Genomic DNA, 21,130 nt, shown 5'->3' with positions numbered 1-21,130 from the left:
GTGCAATGTTTGTTAAAGATATATTTTCTCAATATAGTTATATTTTCCCACTACTCAGAAATATGAAGTGTTCAGGACCAGAATGTAAAGAAGTATGTTGAACAAAATGGAGGGAATGCCTTTCAAAATCATCTCTTGAAGATCTGATGTTCTTGGAAAACTTTTTAGGGCTTTTGATATGAGAAATGTCTAATTTCCCAGAAAGACAGGACAATTGTAGTGGCATGTTGAAGATTTGCTTTTGAGAAATAGAGAGGAACTAATGATGGTAACTCATGCCCTTATCAGCACCCAGATAGAGTTATTTCATGAGGCTACTTTTGAAGACAACTTGGAAGCTGCAGTTACTACTGGTAGACAATGCATGCTGACATACACAGCAGAAACAGTTTCAAATATGTAATATCTCTATTGTAGGCACTGTGTTGGTTTAAAATAAATTTATAGATACAATGCAGAGAGTTAATTTTAAAATCCAAATTGGATTGGATCCTAGCTACCTTTTGGACTGTTTTCTTGGATTCCATGGGGTTTGGAATCCAATCTAGGAAAGGTGAGATCTCTGATCTCACCTTTTTATGTGGTAACCTCTTTTTATGTGGTAAACTTCCTCACCAGAGGTGAGTCTGAGGCCAGCGCTGGTAGCTTTTTAAAAAGCTGCCAAGATGGAGTTGTTCTGCAGAGTATTTGAGAGTTAATGTTGTCCAATGTGTATTATGTTGTGTTATGTTATATTCTTATTGTAGCACACTGGGAGTTACATTGAACTTCATCATAATTCTAATGATTTGGGTGTTCACTTTCCATCATTTCCCATAATTCCCTACATAATTCAATGTTCCCCTAAAGAAAACTCGCTGAAGGAAGCAAATACATTTAAGGGTTTTCATCTGATATATGGAAACTATTTTTTAAATTAATAGAATTAGTGAGGATAAAACTGATACAACTATCAGTTATATCATTCCAGGACCAACTGCCTACAGGCTTTCAAATCTAAATGATATGACATAAAAGGGAAAAAATATTTGGAGATGGAGCAATCAGCCACCAGTTTTTAATGATAAACTGCAATTCCAAAAAGAGATGACTAAAATGGAAACACTTCAGAAAGAAGAGGACTTCAGTCTTTCAGCAGAATTGATGGCATGTATCTGTTGCTTATCTCCCTTTCTGCAGTCTCACAGATGGGTATTTTGGTGCTTTGTTTCTCTGTTCTTGAGGCCAAGCCAGAACTGGGAGAATACAGTGTAGTTACTTTATTTATTTTAACCACTTTATGGAAAGTTCAGAAAGAAAGACAAAGAGGAAAAATAAATACATGCATTTCTTTTATATAATTAAGAGCAAACAGATATACTGCTTTGCTGACTTTGTTGACTTTTAAAATTATTTATGTGAGAGTAAGCGAAAGAGATTCTTAAAAATGTTTTTCCTTCTGCTTTACTTTTCTTCATTTTTTTCCTCCCCCCACCTTTAACTTGTTTTTTGCTGTTGTTATTATTAGGTTCAAAAGACAACTGATGAACTTCTCATTCTTTCTCATTTATCTGCTTTGCAGTGGTTAACATTTGTCAGTTAACCAGTTTTGTCCTTTACTAGTGGTAGGTTGCTACATATGGGAGAATGAGACAATTTTATTCCATTTTTGTCCTTTTGTCTATTAGCATCAAGTGGAACTGGTACTATAGTTAAATACGTTTTTTCTGGAGTCTCAGGAACTCAGGAAAAGATACATTTGCCTTATGTTGTTCTCAGCCTGTCCAGCATGCAGGCTCCTATCCTTTGTGAAATATTTTTAAAAAACTTCTTTACTTTTTTTCTTCATATTTATTTGAAATGGGTTTTTATTGGAGGAAAACAACTGCTTCAGGTTGAGACTCAAGTTTTTGAGTTTTGCTCTACCCTCACTGTAGTAGCTAAGGGAGTTGTGGAATATAATATGAATAAATGGTTGCAAGATCTGCCTTTTCCATTGCAATTGTGAAATTTAGGCAACCTGTGATCTTCTTTCTGCATTTAAGAAGGCCTGTATTACAACCATTTTACAATAAATTATATATTTCGTGTTACTCTATAGTATGTTTTGAGTAATCTTTATGCATACATACACACAAAAGTCTTTTTCATAATGAAGTCTAATAACTTATTCTCCATCATCCTGAAAAGAAGATTGCTAACATGCAGTATTTATATCCTGGGTTTCAATATCAACTGACTTTTAATTTAAAGGAATCAAAAACATTATAAATCTAAAGCAAACTACTGCATTCAAATAAATGGAGCATAGTCTTACCAAACTAAAACAGTTTGGAAAAGGGACTCATATGTTTTTGTGCATGATTGAATGTGTTTTTGTGTGTGTATTTATATAGCACCTTATGTAATTATATATTAAACGTGGCATCATTTGTGTGTATGTATGCATCTGTATCAAAAGAGATAGGACTAATGCTTGCAGATAATGTCAAGAAATAGGGAAAGCTGGTTATGAAATAAAATTAACCATTGTCAAGTCTAGATGGGGCATAGCCATATTATGTCTTTACAGAACAGCCTCTAAATGCAAAACCTTACCTTCCTCATCACTGGATGAGTGGTGTGTGGGTTTATTCACTATAATTTTTTGCAGGATACTGGTCCAAACAAGGCTTGCTATCACAAGACAATGTCATTTCACAGATTTAAAAGTTGTTAAATAGTCTTGGATAAATCACACAATCTTTTGTAGTGAGGTCCAGAATAATTTTCTGAAGTATTTTGCAGGCACACAAGTTGAATCAACTCTGTTGCAATCACCAATTCTCAATAGTTTTACTGGTTTGCCACTGCAGAATCAATTCTGTAAGTTTACAAAAGAAAAAAAGCGGATTGCATATGACTGACCTGCAGAAACACTATACTTCTGTAACTTGTCAAAATCAGATTTTAGTTAATGCACGTTTTCAGTGATGTAATGGGAATTATTTGGCAGACAGAATGTAATGAATCATGATCAATGTTTTAATAAGCAGTTTTGCTCTTATGATGCAGAGCTGAAATGTTTTTTCTGTTCAGACTGATAGTCCTGAAGCATGTGCATGCATATGAACTTTAAAAATACTGAATTCTTTACTTTTTTGAAGTATTTTTTTATTCCCAGCAATATCAAAAACTCTGAAAGTATGCCATCAAGAGAGTTATTGATTCCACTCCCTAAAGTGATTGCATTAAAATACACAGAGAACAACAAATATATACAGTATTTAAAATTACCTCAAAGAATATGAATGCTTCATTTAAAATAGTAGAGTTAGAGTTATTTTTGTATTCTGGTACATGTATTTTTCTCATATGCATTGACTTTTCTTTATAAACTATGAATTATTTTTAGTATATTTATCTTAATACTTTTTACATTAACACATTTTCAGCATCTATAACACAAAATACCAACATGCCTCCCCACACACATTTTTCTTCATTTTGGTAGGAATGGTGTATGAGTGTGTATGTGTGAGAGAGGGAGATGGAATTGTATCTCAAATCCAGGGACACCATCCTGATTCCTGAATCATTCTGTATCTCATTTTTAAAGAAAACTTAAATGTTTACCATTTCCTACTTTGGTTGATAATGACTGGTAATCATTGGTAATAATCTACTTTGATTGGTTGATTTCCATTTTGTTTTGTTGTGTGCTTCTTCTGTTTGATCAGTTGCTTTATTTTTATTGTACCACCCTCCCCCCCGGGGGAAGTTCATGTTTTATCCAATATTATTTTATTTTCTTTTTGCTTCAGAGGCTTTTTTTTAAAAAGCAAAAATGCAAAAAGATAGGGTTATGATTATATGTTTTTGTGGCTGGGAGAAAATGCTGAAGGCAGTCTTATAATAAAAATAAATACTTATGAAAATGGTTGGTTTCCAGTTTCATAACTATATGGAACATTTTTCCTATAAAATTCAGCATGTAAAGTTAAAGTTTGCTCTGTTCCAATTTATATTATGACTTGAGAATTTCACTTTTAGTCAGTCAATAAACTGTATTATGATCATTGACTAAGAAAGAGGACAAAGTATGAAACAGCAAATAAAAATTGCAGCTAATCATAACCACAGTCAGAGAAATCAATGTCTGTATTTGGTGCTTTTGGTGAAAATTCTTCTCTTTCACCCTGTTTAGAATTATGTTCCTCCCTCCCTCCCTTCCTGCCTGCCTGCCTCTGTTGATTTTCTTGGTTATAAGCTTGGTTATTTGTTGCTATATTATTTTCAGTACTTCCTTGATCTTCCTTGTTTTTCAGTGATGTTTCTTGATCTTTGCTATTCTTGTTCTTCAGCTTTTTATCTTTCATCTGTTCTAGCTTGCTTGCATATGTTGCTAGCATGCTGATTTTATTTTCTAACCAGATCTTCCATTTTGGTGATGTACTGTTTGACTTTTTTCATGTTTGTTATGTCACTCTTCTCCAACTGGTGTTCTCCAAATGTGCTGGACTATAACTGTCATGGTTCCGACATGTTCTTGCTTTGACAATAACTCTCATTAGAAGTGGCTGGCAACAATGCGAGTTATAGTTTATTACATTTGGAAGACTCCATTTTGTGAATGACAGATGTAAGAATTCAGTATGATTAATCAGAACTAAGCTTTCTTTTCTATTTACAGTATGTATAATATTTAATTTCTTTAAGGTAATTGAGTAAGAGTTGAATTTTTAACAATATAAAAAAGGAAAATATAAATAATAAAAAGTTGGATTTTATAAAATAAACGTTTATGAGAAAAGCATGTGATAACAATTAATTAGAATTTGCTTTAAAAACTTTTCCAATTTGTATTTTTCCAAGGGGCTTTCCAGTTTTCTAAAACAATGAGAAACTACTAATAAAATGCTTTCTAAATCATAAATTAGAGGATTATGTTTTGGAACATGGCTCATTTGGTTTTCCATTTAAGAAATGCAGTGATTTTTTTTTTTTTAAAAAACCCAGTCTGTTTTCTCTTCCATAGCCACAAAACAGTGGCAACTTACAGCATGGATAAAGAATTAGATCTGTCAAGTTTATGAGTCTTCTTCAGGTTAGTGACAGGAGCCAGAATAAAGCCCAAACACCCCTTCTTTTTAACAGATTGTTTTAAAAGATACATTCACTTTCTTCTGTTACCCTACTTTATTTCTGAGTAATGGCTGGGAAAAATAACTGTAAATGTATTAACCATATCTATATATTTTCCAGCAATATGTTACCTGTGAGACCCTTAGGTTGATAGTTCCTATATGTCTCCCATATAAATCTTGTTTAATTGCAAAATATGTCTCCCTGTGCTAGAATTTCTCTGTTCCTTCCTCCTCTATCTTGTAATCTGACAGCTCATTTCTCATCTTTTCATATATTTGTTCAATTATTGTGATCTTCATTTATGAATGTTAATACCACTTTATAATGCCTTGGTAAGACCACACTTGGAATACTGCATCCAGTATTTTATATTGGTTGCCACAATATAAAAAAAAGATGTGATTCTAGAAAGAACGCAGACAAGAGCAACAAAGATGATTAGGGGACTGGAGGCTAAAACATATAAAGAATGGTTGCTGGAATTGGGTATGTCTAGTTTAATGAAAAGGACTAGGGGTGGTATGATAGCAGTGTTCCAGTATCTGTGAGGTTGCCACAGGGAGGAGGGGATCAACCTATTCTCCAAAGCGCCTGAAGGCAGGACAAGAAGCAATGACTGGAAACTAATCAAAGAGAGAAGCAACCTAGAACTAAGGAGAACGTTCCTGACAGTTAGAACAATCAGTGGAATGACTTGTTATTTGCCTGAGCAGAGGGTTGGTCTAGTAGACCTCCAAGGTCCCTTCCAACTCTGTTATTCTGTTATTCTGAATGTCAGTCTATTGTAGAAGATGAGGTGCTAGACTGGCATCAGGAAGACCCACATTCTAATCCTCTCTTAGCTTTGAAAGCTCTCTGAGTGACCTGGACTAGTCACCCATGTTCAACATTATCAATAACTGTTGGGGAGCTGGGACCAAACCAGGTCATGCCCAACTAATAAAATACAACTGCTTTGGGGACCAGAATGGGTGGCAAATTGGGATCAGGCCCTTTATATTCCAAGCAAGCTATCTAGTGAAGCTTTAGAGCTCGCCCAAGTAGCTGCTTCAGCACTTCACAAGGTAATGCTCTGAAGATTTGCTCTGACGTTTTCCTCTGGGTGTTATAGACTGAATGGCTAGCTGGGGATGTGTGGGGTGTTGCTGCTACTGCTATAAAGAACTCAAATAATAGAGCACTCAGAGGAGATAATTTTTGTACCTCAGGTGTTGATTGCTCAGTGATCATAACCCAGTGGTATAGTGTACTCTTTGCAGGCAGAAAGTTCCAAGTTCTTTTCCAATCCAGGTAGGATTGGAAAAGGAGCCTTCCCCGAAGATTTGGAGAGTTATCTATGAGTAATTGCATTAACACATCTTTAGAAACAGGAAACTCTCCAACTTTCAGAATTTCAAGTCAATTTACCTTCACTGAGATTTCTCTGTGTTAAAATTCACAGAGGATGGAGAGTCCTGGGTTATGTCATCCAGACCTAAATGAATCACTGCTTTGACTTGATATAGGATAGTTTCTTATGATTCTATGACATTTTCATACGCTGTTTCAGCTGGAGAAAATGAGTTCAGTTTTCCAGCCCCGTATTGTAGTTGGATGAAATATTGGATATTGTAGACTGGATGAAAGGATAATTATATTAATTAATACAATTAATTAATATAATTAATTATTAGTTATATTAATTTATATTTATATAAACTTATAAATATATTTATAAGTTATATTAATTATTAAGAAAACAGTCTTAAGCCTCACATCAAGCACTGTCTGCCCATAATAAAATAAGTTCTAAATGGCAGTGGAACACATTGTGAAATATAGCCATTGTGCCTTTGGGAACAAAGTGTAGACAGTCACTATTTTTCAGTGCTGTGGGCAGTGAAAAGCAAGCTTGGTTGTGAAGACAATATTAATTTTTAATCCAGGCAATTCTTATCCACTCTCCATTCTTTTATTTATACATTGTCCACACTTTTACTTATTCATACTGTCTGTACTTTTACTCTTAAAACAAAATCTTAAAACAAAAGCGACATGCAAAAATCCCAAGAAATGATACTGAGCATTAAAAGGGTCCTTCCTAGTGGCCTTTGCCTCCTTTAATCCTTCCATTTATATAGGTTCTACCTTAAATCCCATATCTTCTCTGTTTGCAAGTGGCCCTAAAGAGACAGATCCTCCTGCCACCTAGTGTTTAATGCAGAGCTTCTGTGTCTTCTGAAAGCTTACCACAAGCAATTTAGCAAGACATGTTGTGTACTTCAAAATATTTAAGACTTTATCCTAAATTGGTATCATTAAAAAAATCTGCTGGGCTACAGCAGTTGAATGAGATGGGAATTTAAAGAGTTGTAGAATAGAATATTGGGACAACACCACTACTGAATAGGTTTTTTAAACTGTACAAAAATAGCTGTGTTTACATTTGGGTGCTTTCTACAACATAAAGTCACTCTAACACTTCAGAGCACCTTATGTTCCCCCAAATTTTGTGTATAGCAACCAGAAGCTTCCAGAAGCTATAACTGCTAGGTTATAAAATTTAATATAACAGAAGCAACAAATAATTAAATATAAGGTACCTGTTACTCTCTGATAAGATGGATGGCCAATAAATTTTACAGACAAATAAACTATTTAGCATAGATTCATTATGAATGTAAATGCAATAATAATTCTTGCATTGACTTCTTCCTCTTATTGTTGGAGTACAGCTCTCACCAAGTGTAGCTCTCAGCCAAGTTAAATTGTGCATCCTCCCTCTGTAAAGTTATCCCTTGTATGTCCCTTTTTCCTAAGGATATATGTCTCTTTCCTTGTGAAATCTCATGGTTATATATTACTGAAAAATCCTTTTATGCCAAATTGTTTCAATTCCTTGATCTTCTCGGACAAAAGTCTTCAGTCATAAGGAATGCATTATTTTCCTTTAGGTAGGTAAGAAATAGGCATATGACATTTATCAGAATCATAAGAAATTGAGTCCATTTTCTCTGTTTCCTAAATCTACCATGTTTAAAGAGCTGGAAGAGATTATCAGCATCCTCAGATCTATTGCCAACAATATCACTTGAAGTTTACAAAAGTTTGAATTTTTGCCCATATTAAAATGATCGTTAGGTACAGTATCATACCCATGAATGCATACACATGGAACCTGTTCTATAATAGGGGACATATTATTCTTTTGTGGACTGGCAAAGTTCATTATCTAGCTTGACTTGTTCACTGACAGAGATTTTTATTTATTTACTTATATAAGACATTTTTATAGCCACACAGATATTGAAACATTTAAAAACAAATAACAATAAAAAACACAAAAGCACTACAAAAAACCCCCAAAACTGGCAGAGAAATCTATGGTGGAATTAAAAAGAAAAACAAAGAAAAGAAAAGAAAGAAAGACTTCTCAAAATACCAATAGGATGGAAGCTGTTTGAATTTTGGGGGTAACCTCATTCCAAGTTGGTAGGTGCTGCTTACAGAGAAGGCACACTTCAGGGTCCAGACAGCTGGCATTGTTTAATCGATGGAACCCAGAGTGTGCCAGCCCTGTCAGATTGAACCAGCCAAGTAAATAATGAAATCGGAGTGAATTCTGCTAGTCCCAGTATAGATTGGAATCCTTTGTAAAGAAGGCTGCACAGAATCCCTTCTTTTTCTACTGAACCAAGTAGGGCATTACCTACGAACAGAGAAAAATGTTAGGTGTTGTTTTTTTTAATTGAATGGGTCTGCGGTATCTTAATTATTTATTTTCATACCAGATAGTAAGTGAAACTCAGTGAAACTGAGAAAAATTATAGCCTTAAAGTAAGAGCAACCGATCAATTAAAAAAAAGCCCTCAAAAAGTATTTGACTTTTTGTGTCTACAATCTGATTCAGAAGGAACCTGGAAGCAGACCAGATGTTTGAAACACCATGCCTCCCCAGATCAGATTTACCCCAACCCTGCTGGCCTTCTCAAAACTTTAAAACTTGGATATGCTTCTAGGCATGGAGGTCCAGAAGTTAGCTGGAATTTGTGGGCTGTTCTCAGCTTATTAGATTTGGTTTGGGGGGGGGACTATTTTTTTGAATCTTTTTATCTATTGCTTTGGGGAATAGGAGGGAAACATTTATTTTGTACAGTCTTTTTATCTATTACTACCTACCAGAGTCACAAGATGGGGTGGGCAGCTACATAAATTTAATTTTAAATAGATAAATGAACAAACGAACAAATGAATTCGCTCTATTTCTGAGGAAACTTTTAAAGTAAGGCATTGTTATTGAAACTACTGTATCTAATGATGTGGCATACTTGTATTATAAGAACAGAGAATTAAACTGCATTCAGAATATTTCTCAGGGCTCGTTTCTCTTTACACATATTGTTGAAATTTCATGTCCAAAACGTTTTTGCCCTCCTCAGATACAATCAATTGATGCAATATCCTTTTTGTTATTACGTCTTGGGTACATAAATTTGTAGAAACAACTGTCAGCCTTGATTGATGACCATAAGCCTGACCTATTTCGTGGGCAGAAAGCACAAGACAGCTGAAATAAGCGACTGTAATTGATTGGTGTGTGAAAGTCACTGGTGGGTAAAAAAATGGAACAAGAGCCTTTCTTCTACTTTTGTAATATCATTCCTTTATCTTTTCTTTCCCAAGTGGAACGTGGCAAATAAAGATCCACAGGTTTCCATCTTAATGACGCCTGCCATTTCAGGAAATTGTATTTGCTGCTCAGCGTTATATTTGTAGCATTGATCCGAATTCAATATTTCTCAGTAAAGATCTTATTGTTATTGAAAGAAGCTAAGCCTTTTCATTGTCTCTGCTTTTCTCCTCTGTTTCTAAACTGCATTTTCCTGCAATTCATCATAGTGTAATGAAGGGGATAATAAAATGGAATGAGCTATGTACATTTTTTTTTTTGTAACAAATAGCAAAAACAGAACACTGTTTGGCCTAATAGAAGCTAGTAGTGCATTAGTAACAGGGAACACTGAGTTGTTATAGAACAGTGGTGGCGAACCTATGGCACGCGTGCCAGAGGCGGCACTCAGAGCCCTTTCTGTGGGCACACGTGCTGTTGTCCCAGCCCCACCTCCCCCCGCGGCCCCCTCCTCACCAGCAGCCCCCCTGGAGAGTCACCCCCGGGTGCAGCCCGCACGGAAAAGCGCAGCCAAGAACATGGCAGCCAGGCAGCAGGGACAAGACTCTGCCTTCACACCCCCATGCACGCAGATGCTGCTGCTGGGTGCGGGTGGAGGACGTGGCTGCTATGGCACTACAAGGCCGCCTGGGCGATCTGTGGTGGGATGTGGAGGTGGTGGGTGGCCCTGCGAGTGGGTGGGGGTGGAGCAGGGGGCAGAGCGGGGGTGGAGTAGGGGCAGGCGGCGGAGCAGGTGGCCGGGCCAGGGGGCAGGGCAGTTTTTGGGCACTCGGTCTCTAAAAGGTTCGCCATCACTGTTATAGAATATTTTCTTTCCACTACAGATCCCTTTTTAACGGATTTTACTTCTTGACTAATTTAGTTTGGAGTGTTGCAAGCTACTCTAAGGTCTGGCTCATATATTTAAATAGACCTGTAAAATAATATCACCCATGTTAAATTCATAAATGAGTAATTAGCTCTTGGTATGCAGCATATGCAGTTGGGAGAAGATTAAAGAACAGATAATCTAGATGACTGTCATATGGACCATGCTTAGGTAGTGCCAAACTCAGATTTGTAGGGAAATTTTATATCAAGTGTCCACTTAACAAGTAGTAGGAATCAAGTAGCTCTGGTCAGATTCAAATATGCAAATGTGCTGTTTGATATTATTGAGATAAATCATGTCTAGAGATCCGTGTACCATCCTGAAATCTTTTTGATCAATTCCTAGCTTCTTGATTATTTTAACTCATCTTCATAATATGAGTTGATAAGCATTTGACATCAACAGTATGTCTGCCGACAAACATTCATTGGTTTCCAGTTAATTTCTTTCTAATTTAATAGAGTACAGGTAGTCCTTGACCCACTATTGGTTGCTTAGCAACCATTCAAAATTACAACAGATCCCCAGAAAAGCTGCTTAAGTCCTGGTTTCAGGTTATGGTTCCTCAGTGTCCCTGCAGTTACGAGAACAAAATTTGGGTGAATTGATCCTTATGACCAGCCCAGGTACACTGCAGCACCCCTCTACCTAAATCCCCATCCACCCTGACCCACTGGGTCCCCACAGACCTTGAGTCTGCTTTCCCACCCAACTGGGTCCCACACGCTCCTCGTCATCTCCATTTCTGTCACAATCACTCATTTACCTTCTGTAGATGTGAGCTTTGGAGCTTGTGTTGGAGAAGGAGAACAGGTTGCATGGTGCCATCCTGGAGGCAGGCATCATTTTCAGAGCGGCTGCAATGTGTGGCCACTCTGAAAATGTAGCCCACTTCTGGGACAGCACCATGTGACTTATAAGGATGCTGAGGGATGGAGCTGCCTGCTCTTCTTCCACAATGCAAGCTTTGGAGATCTATAGAACATGAGTGATCCGTGATGTGTAGGGAGGAGGATGTGGGACCCAGTGAGGTGGGAAGCAGGCCCAAGGCCTGTGGGTATCCCAAAGGGTGGAAAGCGGAGCACAGGGTGCCTTGGGGTGGAAAAAACCTTGGGATACCCAGGGCAGGCAGGCCTGTCCCTGTGCTAGGCCTTTCAGGGCCTTCCCCACCCTTGAGGCACCCCACGCTTTGCTTAATGACCTGAATGGTGGCTTAAATTACATCAGGGGTGTCAAACTGCCGGCCCGCGGGCTGGATGCGTCACACCAAAAACGTGCCCACCCCATTGCCGGCAATGGGAAAAAAGTCATGATACGTTGCAACACGTCACGTGACGTCGCGAGTTTGACACCTGTGAATTATATCATGGAGAGCAGGGATGGGGAACATTAAGCAAGGCAATCATGTGAGTGCCTAGCTTAAGGATCCTAATGATTTGCAACCATAGTGGGCCAGCTCCATTATGGTTGTAAGTCGAGGACTTACCTATACTATGAAATTCTAAAGCATCTTGCATTGCTGAGAAATTAGAACAGGGCAATTTCTTTCAAGTGGGATGGTTCATAGACTTAAAGTGGATATGCAGCCAAAACTGTTGCATTCTGCTTTTGGGGTAAATATGGCATTGCATTATGGACTATAGTTCTTAAGTATTGCCTTATTTCTGGGTACTGCTACTTATTATCAGTAATAGTGTTATGTTATTGCTGTTAAAGAGATTTAGTTGTAAGCGCAGGAGCTGTTTCAAACAACTCTCTGAAATATATAAATTGAAGGATGGTGGGCTAATTTGACTTAGGACTCCATATTCTGATTCTAACATTAACAGTTCTTCAATAAATCCATTTCAGTGTCATATTTATCTTTCAAATCAATAAAAGTGAAACAAGTTTCAGTCAGTCAATTCAACAGGATTCAAGCTAAAATTCCCTGCAATCCCCTTTTCCATTCTGTTCTCAGTTACATTAATAAGATTGCTTGAAAAATGTTGAATGCAAATGTCTTGTGTCTGTGACTGCTCATATTCCCGAGCGTTCCATTAAACAGACAATGGACTGTAGGGTAGCAAAAGCACTACTGGTGTGATGAGAAATCCAGGCCTTCAGATTCCAGTTGTATAAGGGCAAACAGCCAAGAGGGGGTTAATGGAAATTAAGAGTGTCCCTCACGTTTAATTACATTCTCTTTCTCTCTCCCCTCTCCCCTCAGTTAAGTGCATGCAAAACCTGATTTAGTCATGGCCTAAATGTAGCCACAGCTCTGTGGTTGTCAAGTATAATGTATCCCCCCATGCAGCGCAAGTGTGTTGTATGGATCCTGGCTCAGGGCTGAGTGCAGTGTCCTTGCCAACCAGAGCTGTTGCTCAAGGATACGAAAATGCTTACTTGCAGTTATTTCTGTGGAGGGATGATTGATTTGCTCTATCTGGAGGATTTCGGACCTGGAAACCTGAGCACAGCAGAAAATGCGCTGGCTGTTTTGGCAAAGCTGAGTGTTGAGAGGACAGACAGCTGGCTGATGACCTCAAGAGAATGACAAATATGGGGCCAGGTGCCTCAGTCATTACAGAATGCTTCATGCTAAGCCATGCCTTGCCTTGAAACGCAAAGGGCGGAAGCAATTTGGAGTTAAAGAAAGCGAGTCAGATCTTGGTTTCTGGAAACAGAAGTAACTTGTGATTCTAATCTCAATACGAAGAGAAATGAATTCCTTCTTGCACTTTGGGAAGAAGATGGTGCTTTTGCTGTTGTGATGGAAACCTAGTTAAAGGAATCTTGTTGTTTAGACAAGCAATGGCATGTGGAATGTGGACGGATGAGATCACTGGAGTAATCTAATATGCCAGTGACTCTTAAAAAAAATAAAAAAAAAAATAAATGACATTTTTACCCAGCATAACCTAGCTCTTTCTCAAGAGGATGTATGTGCACCTGTTGAAAACTCTGGATGCTTGGAAGGAAATGAAACAATATAAAATTAACACACCCTGTGCAGAAAAATCCAAATATATTATTTGCGCAATAAACACATTTATTTCCAAGTGACATTCAAATTCTGTTCTTACATTAACTCGTGCAAACCAATAATTTTATGCAAATGATCATTGAATTGCGAATTATTTGGAAATGTGTCTTACTAAAACCAGTATACTTATGAACAAGTAAATACCATAAACGTTAAGAGACGAGTGCAATTTTTGCAATTTTCCTCGACTCCATTTAAAGCCTCTCTTTCGGTCTTTGTGCAGTGTGACTTTGTGTTTAGGATGGAAAGTGGTGGAGATGGTATAAAAAGCTTGACAAATGAACAGGCTTTGGATAAGGGGATTGCTATTGAGGAGCCCTGAGTACGAATGGTAAAGAAATTCCTTCACCATCTGTACCACAGGATTTTTAACATCCTAATCTAAGTTAATGGTTTTTTCATCAGGCATAACTAATTTGCTCTGCACTGGGATCAGGATGCATTATCCAGATAGTGACAGGTGCAGTATCCCATGGATTCAAGGCTTCAACTGTGAAATTATAATATTATTGAAAATTGGTGTGCAACAAATACAGGTTGACCTTGATGAAAACTCATTTACAGATATTATCTCTTTCAAAATAACATAGTATTAATTTTGAAAATTCTAATCTAAATGCTCACTTCTTGCTGGCATACAATAGCACAAACATTCCTGGGATAAAACTGAACTTCAATTGTGCTTCTAGTTACGGCTGCAATTTGCCACAATGGATTGGTACGGTGTTAGTAGGGAATATTTCATGTCCTGTGAAGACTGCATCCATCCCTGAGAATGGGATGGATGACATTAATATACCCTTAGATATACAGGGAAAAATAGGAAGAGTAAATACAAAAAGTATTGGGGATTGGTTTGTTAAGTGTGCTCGGGAAGGTATGTGACAGAATTCTGATTGAAAGGATATGAGAAAATGATTAAAATGGTAATTAGTGTGGCTTTATGCTATAAGCCAGGGGTAGGCAACCTTGGCTCTTTTATGACTCATGGACTTCAACTCCCAGAATTCCTAAGCCAGCATAGCTCTAAGCTCTTCAGCAGGTCATTGAAAAATATTTGAATGTGAGAAGGAATTTTATTGTACAGGTGTTGATTTATAGCATATAATACAGTGAATAAGTGAATTTGGAGTGTTTTGCAGTAGGAGTGTGTATAGTAACAGTTAAGATATATCAAAAACCAAGGTGGATGTGTATGAGGAGGAGAATCTTTTCTGCTGCAGCACCCACCCTCTGGAACAGCATTTCGTGGCCCCCTCCCCCTCCCAATTTAAATGTCCCCAATCCTGCTGGCTTTTCAGAAGGCCATGAAGACATGGTTTTGTCATCATGTCTGGAGATCCAAGGGTGGTATGGAGCCTGTCAGTTGGTTCTATTGTTAGCAGTTGTATGGATTGTACTCTCCCACAAATCTTTATGGTTCTGTGTTGTTTTAATTGGTTTTGAATGTTTTTTATTTTAGTTGTTTGCTTACAACTATTATTTTTAAAGTGTATGAGCCACTCAGATATGTATCTGAGATGGATGGCTATATCAGTTCAGTAGATAGATAGATAGATAGATGGATGGATGGATGGATGGATGGATGGATGGATGGATGATGGATGGATGGATGGATGGATGGATAGATAGATGATAGATAGATAGATGATAGATGATAGATAGATAGATAGATAGATAGATAGATAGATAGATAGATAGATAGATAGATAGATAGATAGATAGGAAACGAGTGAGTCATTGCAAAATAGATGGATGTAGATATATCAGTTCAATAAATAAATGGATGGATGATGGATGGATGGATGGATGGATGGATGGATGGATGGATGGATGGATGGATAGATAGATAGATAGATAGATAGATAGATAGGAAGGAAGGAAACTGGAGTGAGTCATTGCAAAATAGATGGATGTAGATATATAGATATAGATAGACCTATAGGGTAAAAGCTACAGCAAGTAAAGAAATGTTTGTACGATGGTAAAAAGTTGTGGAAGTAGATAGAGGTACAAATGCTGGAACGAAAGGAGTAGGTAACATGAACGGGTGAAAAAGACTGTGTTTCTGCCCACTTTGCCATATGGAAGTGACAGTTAGAAGTTCAGAAGAAACCAAAAAATTAGTTGAGTATGGTGGGAATGGAGTATTTAAGAAGAGGTGTAGTAAAACAAGGAAGGATAGAGTTGAGAATAAATCAGTGAATACAAGAACAGCAGTACATTGACCTGGTTATCGTAGAAAATTGGAAAAGGATTGAATAGTAAAACATATACAAAAGAAGAGTGAAAGGGTGGAGATTTGGGGCGGGGAGGTTAAAAAAACAAAGGCATTGTAGGAAGCAATATATAGATATGGGGAAACCAAGATAGAAAGAATGGTGAGATAATAGTGAATAGTATCTGGATTTAGTTATTTCTCCTTTTCTTAATTTTTTATCTTTATTTGGTATACTATTTTTTTTACTCCTTTTTTATACTTTGCATTGCACTGCTTACCCTTGAATCAATTTCTTCTGAGACTGTTCTCATTCATATAAAGAAAATTTAACTTTGTAACATTCCTTTTTGGGGTGTTTTGTTAGCCTTTTCTGCCCAAAGCTGGAATCAACTTTTAATAATCTGTCCTTGATTTATACTTTTCTTGACAGTAGAAAGTGATTGCCTAGGGCTTGCTGTGTTAAGTAAACAATGTGTTTACATTTGCAGTGATATGGCTAGGGGAGCTGCATGTCCTCTTTTAATCCTTATTTGAATTCCCATCCTTTCACATCCAATTCAAGCTCCTTAGTCTATAATCTTTGAAATGTTTCAATCCCAGTTTTTTTGTAATGCCATGCGCCTGCAACTTTCTTTCCTCTAAAGTCACCATGCTGTTCCATTCAATAGCCTTTTTATAATATGGCCTTACCTCATTTATTTTGTACAAATGTCCTTGTGCCTAGAAATTTCTCCTGGAAAACGTGTGTAGCACCATTTTTCTCTTCAGGTTGCTCCTCAAATTTATATTTTCACTTAAAGCTGAGATTTTTTCAATAGCCATCTAGAACAAATGTTTTCCAACCTTGCTCATTTCTAGGTGTGAGAACTTTAAAACCCAGAATTCCACGGCCAGAATGGCCATGATGGCAATTTTGGGAATTGAAGTCCACATACTTGGAAGTCACCAAGGTTGGGAAATGATGATGTAGAACAGAGTTCTCCAACCTTTTTGGCTTTGAGGACCAGCAGGGAGGAAGGAATGGTTCCACACATGCATGGTGGGCAAGTGTGCGCGCATGCAGCTCCATTTGTGCAAGTGGCGGGCACATGATCCCGCTGTTCATGGAAATGGAATGCGGGTATGTACTCACCCACTGCTTGCATGAGTGGGAATGTGCATGCAGGCTGCTTGCCCACTTCTGGCGGCCCTGTTCCAAAACGCTCAAAGCCTGGTAGTGGACTGTGGCTTGGGGCTGAGGAGTAGAATTTAAATGGAATCTAAGAATGCATTGCATTTGCTTGTGTTCACCCATCTCTACCTTATCTGTTCTTTTCCTCCTCCTGTTTGAATTATTGAAACTTTGTGGAAAAAGTGCCTCGCAATCAGAAACAAATCTTTCAGCTTAGGCTATAACGTAAAATATTGTGTAGAGTGTAATATGAATTGATAATGTTTTATGAAATCATTCTTCTCAAACCCGATTCCTATCATAATAGTCAGCCAGCATAACCAGTGGAGATGTAGTCCAACACAGCTGGAAGACTGTAAACCATCTGGAAGACTATAAGCCATCAGTAGTAGCAATACATGCAGAATTCACTTCTGTTGCAGTATGGCAAAGCACAAACCCCAGTCCTGTTTGAAAGTGTTTTTAAGATTTGTTGCCAGTTCAGTTATTGAGCTCCAGAATTAAATCTATAGTTGACTTAATTAAAAGTGTTGTGTATCTTCTTTCAGTCATTGTAGTGGAGTTCTGGAAAAGAGGACTCCTTACAAATCAACATGGGAAAAAGAAGCAGGAAGACTACATTTTAAGAATTTAGCAATATTTTAATCTTTTCTTTCCTACTTAAAACAAATCTTGTCTTACAGTTACAATTCCTTTCCTTCCAAATTTTATTCTTGAAGATGATCAGGAAAAAAGTTGTTTAATAGATGAATAAATTTCATATCAAATAAGTGATGGATGAATCTTATTTTTCCCATGCTACTCATAAGACATCTGGAGAGCAGATTGGAGAAGAGACATCTGTATGCCAAATACATACAGATGGATTGCAACTGGTCCATCTACATAATGCAAACCACAAGTGAGGACTGGATAGGAGGAAGACTTAGGCCATTATCTGCATTCCTGTGAAAAACTGCTTTGCCATCTTGTTTGGGTCATGTAGTACAGAAATGAAAATGGGCAGCATATGGTGACCAATTATCCTGAGAATCTGAATAATTTTCTCATAGTTGCATTACAATTGAATAAGCATTACCTGTCCTTAAAACAGACACTGCTAACGCCAACCATTTTTTTAAAAAAAAAACTATAGCTAGTTTAATTGCAAAACAAAATGCTTTTTTCTAGATGTTGCATCTCTATCTCAACAACCATGTGTCATTCTAGAAGAAATTGTGAAGAAGAAAAAAGTATATAGAATACTTAGTTCTTAAAATCAGAATTCTGGCGACTCATAATCATAGGGTAAGAATGGATGTATAATCCCCTGGAAATGGGGGATTATGGGCAGGTATCATCCATCTTAAATCAATTACACACACAATTAAACACACACACACACACACACACACACACAGAACACCTTCTCCCTTCCCAACTGCAATTATCTTACGGTATTGAGAACTTCATTAGGATATGTCAGTAAAAGCTGACTTGCTTCATTATGCATCTTTTTGGGGAACTGTGCGGTTATAAATTAAAACATTTAACTGTTTGGGTTATACTGGTGGTCCCATGTGTGTTCAAACCAGCAAACATCTGTTCAGAATTTCCCAGGACTGTGTATAAAAGGATATGTATGAAATGACTACACCTTTCCAGAAGCAAAATGAACCAAGATAGGCTGAATCAAAATAGCTTAATCTAGTTTGCACTGGAACTGTGGAACCTGGTTTTCATTTGCTATAGTGTTTTTTAAAACCTAATGAGGTTCGCTGTCCCCTTAAGCAGGATAGTACTTTATGCTCATAGAGACAAGCATTTGGCAGGGCAGAAATTTCATGGACCACAAATTTTGTTTATAGGATAGCCCCCCCCCCCCGCCTTCTTTTCTCATATTTTAATCCTAATGTATGTTAAAAAGAAAATCCCATCCCCAAGTAATTCCTTATGTTTAATCTTTCCATCATAGCATAAACTACAGCAGAGGGCTTAATTGTGTTCTTCCTCTCTGCTGTTCTCTTGAGGTCTTTATGGTGCCAAGGCAGAAACTACTGACTGAATTGCATTGTAAGATCAATGGTGTGCCAAAGCCACGTCTTGCAATTTTCACTGAAGAGGGACAAGATGCAAAATCTTTGGCCTCTGCTGGCTTAAAGAATATCTAAGAGGTCAAAGAAAGATCCACAAGTTACATGCATGTGAGATCTGTTATGAATTGGTGAGGTTCCTCCTGAAAGATAAAATTGTGGCAGCCAAAATCACTGAGCCACTATCCAAAGGCAGGAGAATGAATCCAGGGAGCGAAGACCCAGAGGATTTCTGGGAAAGGAAGTTTAGAAATTCTTGCTTTCCACTCTGTAGACTCAGCTATGCTTTTCTTCAATGAGTTCCTATTTTTGATCTTTGCTGCTCTGCTTTTCTTCAATGAAATGTAGCATTTTTTCCATGACGTGACTTTTGAGGCTTTTAAAGAAATAATTGATAGTTGAAATCCTGAGAAGCAGTTCGTAACTTTAGCCTTGCCACTGCTACTGTATTCGGTTGACCGAGGCCACTGGTCTCCCAGTAAGTAGCAATGGGATTTCCAAAAACTGAAGCTGACATTCCATCTCCCTGCTTTTCTAGCAGCAAGTGCCTGAATTTTGGAATTAATTGGCATTTCAGCAGAAATACCTTGGAGTTCACAAACAGAAATGCAGGTTTTCAGTTATTAGGCCTTTTCTAGCCTCAAGATAGGAACAACTGTGAACAAACTGAAACTGTAGTACTGCACAGTATTTTGTAGGTGTTCAGGAAATGTTAGAGAGGCATGTGGTGTGGTTGGTTTGGTATAGAGAATTCAGTCTCTAGGCCACGTAGATGAAACACCAAATTCATACAGTTTATGTGAATTATAGCCATCTTGACTGCTCGCCAGAGCATAAAGGTCAGGTTTTAAAATAAATAAATTTAATCCAACAAGGATTCTAAATTGAGTTCAGTCTTTCCTGTCTCCAATTCCAGCTTTTTGAGAATGATTCAGTCTATAGAAATGTGTTCAGCAGTGGGACCCAGAGAAGTTGGATTTTCTTCCAGTTCTCGTTGTGGAGCATGAAATGTTTCTTTGCTCAGACAATGCTGCTCTTTGTTCTAGGTATCTAAACCATGTCCGAGCTGCTTCCCCACAGGATCTTGCTGGTGGCTACACTTCCTCTCTTGCCTGTCATCGAGCCCTTCAAGAAGCCTTCAGTGGGCTGTTTTGGCATCCTGGCTAGCTGGGGGGTAACAGACACCAAAGCAGAGCAAGCAAAACTCAGGTGAAAATTGTTGCCGTCTGCACTATGGCTAAACTGCAGTCATCTATCTTTTTTTTTTTTAAAAAAAGAAGACATTGTAAAGCCAGCTATACTTAAGTTTAAAAATTCACTATATAGAAACTTTATTTAGAAAAAATGGTGGTGTGTATGTGTTTTTTCTTTTCTGTGGTTTGAGGATGGGAATGGGAGATGCTTTATGTCACTCTCCTGAGATGTTAATGGAAGATGTGTGCAATCGTTTCATGTATTTAAGGTTTCTGAAACAGACTAGTACATTTTTAAAATAAATAAATAAATCCACTTGTTGTTGTTATTTTCTATAGTTTCTATATCTTCTTTTCAGGTTTCTATTTGCAAAACTACTGAAATGCTGTTTTCATTAAACCTGTATAGTACAATTCTACTAAAAGCCAAAAAGCCTTTTCCTCTCTTAAACCAGTGTGTATTGTGAATTATATTTTTCTCCCCTGAAGCATGATATAAGAATTGGAGATATGTTTTTTCCATAATACCTTGAGTTCTGAGCAGTGAAATCAGAAGATTGCAACAATGTCACTCTGTCAATATTCAATTATGTATCTGGCTCTAAAAATACCAAAAACACATACAGAAGAAAGTGCAAAGATGAGTGCAAAGATGAGCAGCCTGCAATCCACAAGTGACTATTGGTTTTCCTTCAGTATGGAAAAAGCTGACATTTTTATACCTGCTTGACTTTGAATGGTTTTAAGAGACAAAATAAATAGGGCTATAGAGCGACCCAGATTCTAAGATGATTTTGAACGT

General features: G+C 37.5%; 1 protein-coding gene across 1 annotated transcript in view; it reads left to right on the top strand.

Moving 5' to 3' along the window:
- MNAT1 (MNAT1 component of CDK activating kinase) overlaps positions 1-20,739 on the top strand; it is a 104,710-nt gene extending 83,971 nt beyond the window's left edge. The window contains exon 8 of the mRNA XM_015819897.1: positions 20,182-20,739. Coding sequence (XP_015675383.1) covers positions 20,182-20,302 — 121 coding nt within the window. The 3' untranslated portion in view covers positions 20,303-20,739. The remainder of the gene's footprint in view (positions 1-20,181) is intronic.
- The last annotated feature ends 391 nt before the right edge of the window (positions 20,740-21,130 follow it).

This window comes from Protobothrops mucrosquamatus, unplaced genomic scaffold (assembly GCF_001527695.2).
Source record: "Protobothrops mucrosquamatus isolate PMUCROS unplaced genomic scaffold, P.Mucros_1.0 scaffold1014, whole genome shotgun sequence".
NCBI classification, from domain to species: Eukaryota; Metazoa; Chordata; class Lepidosauria; order Squamata; family Viperidae; genus Protobothrops; species Protobothrops mucrosquamatus.
This window is presented reverse-complemented; position numbering and strand designations above follow the sequence as displayed.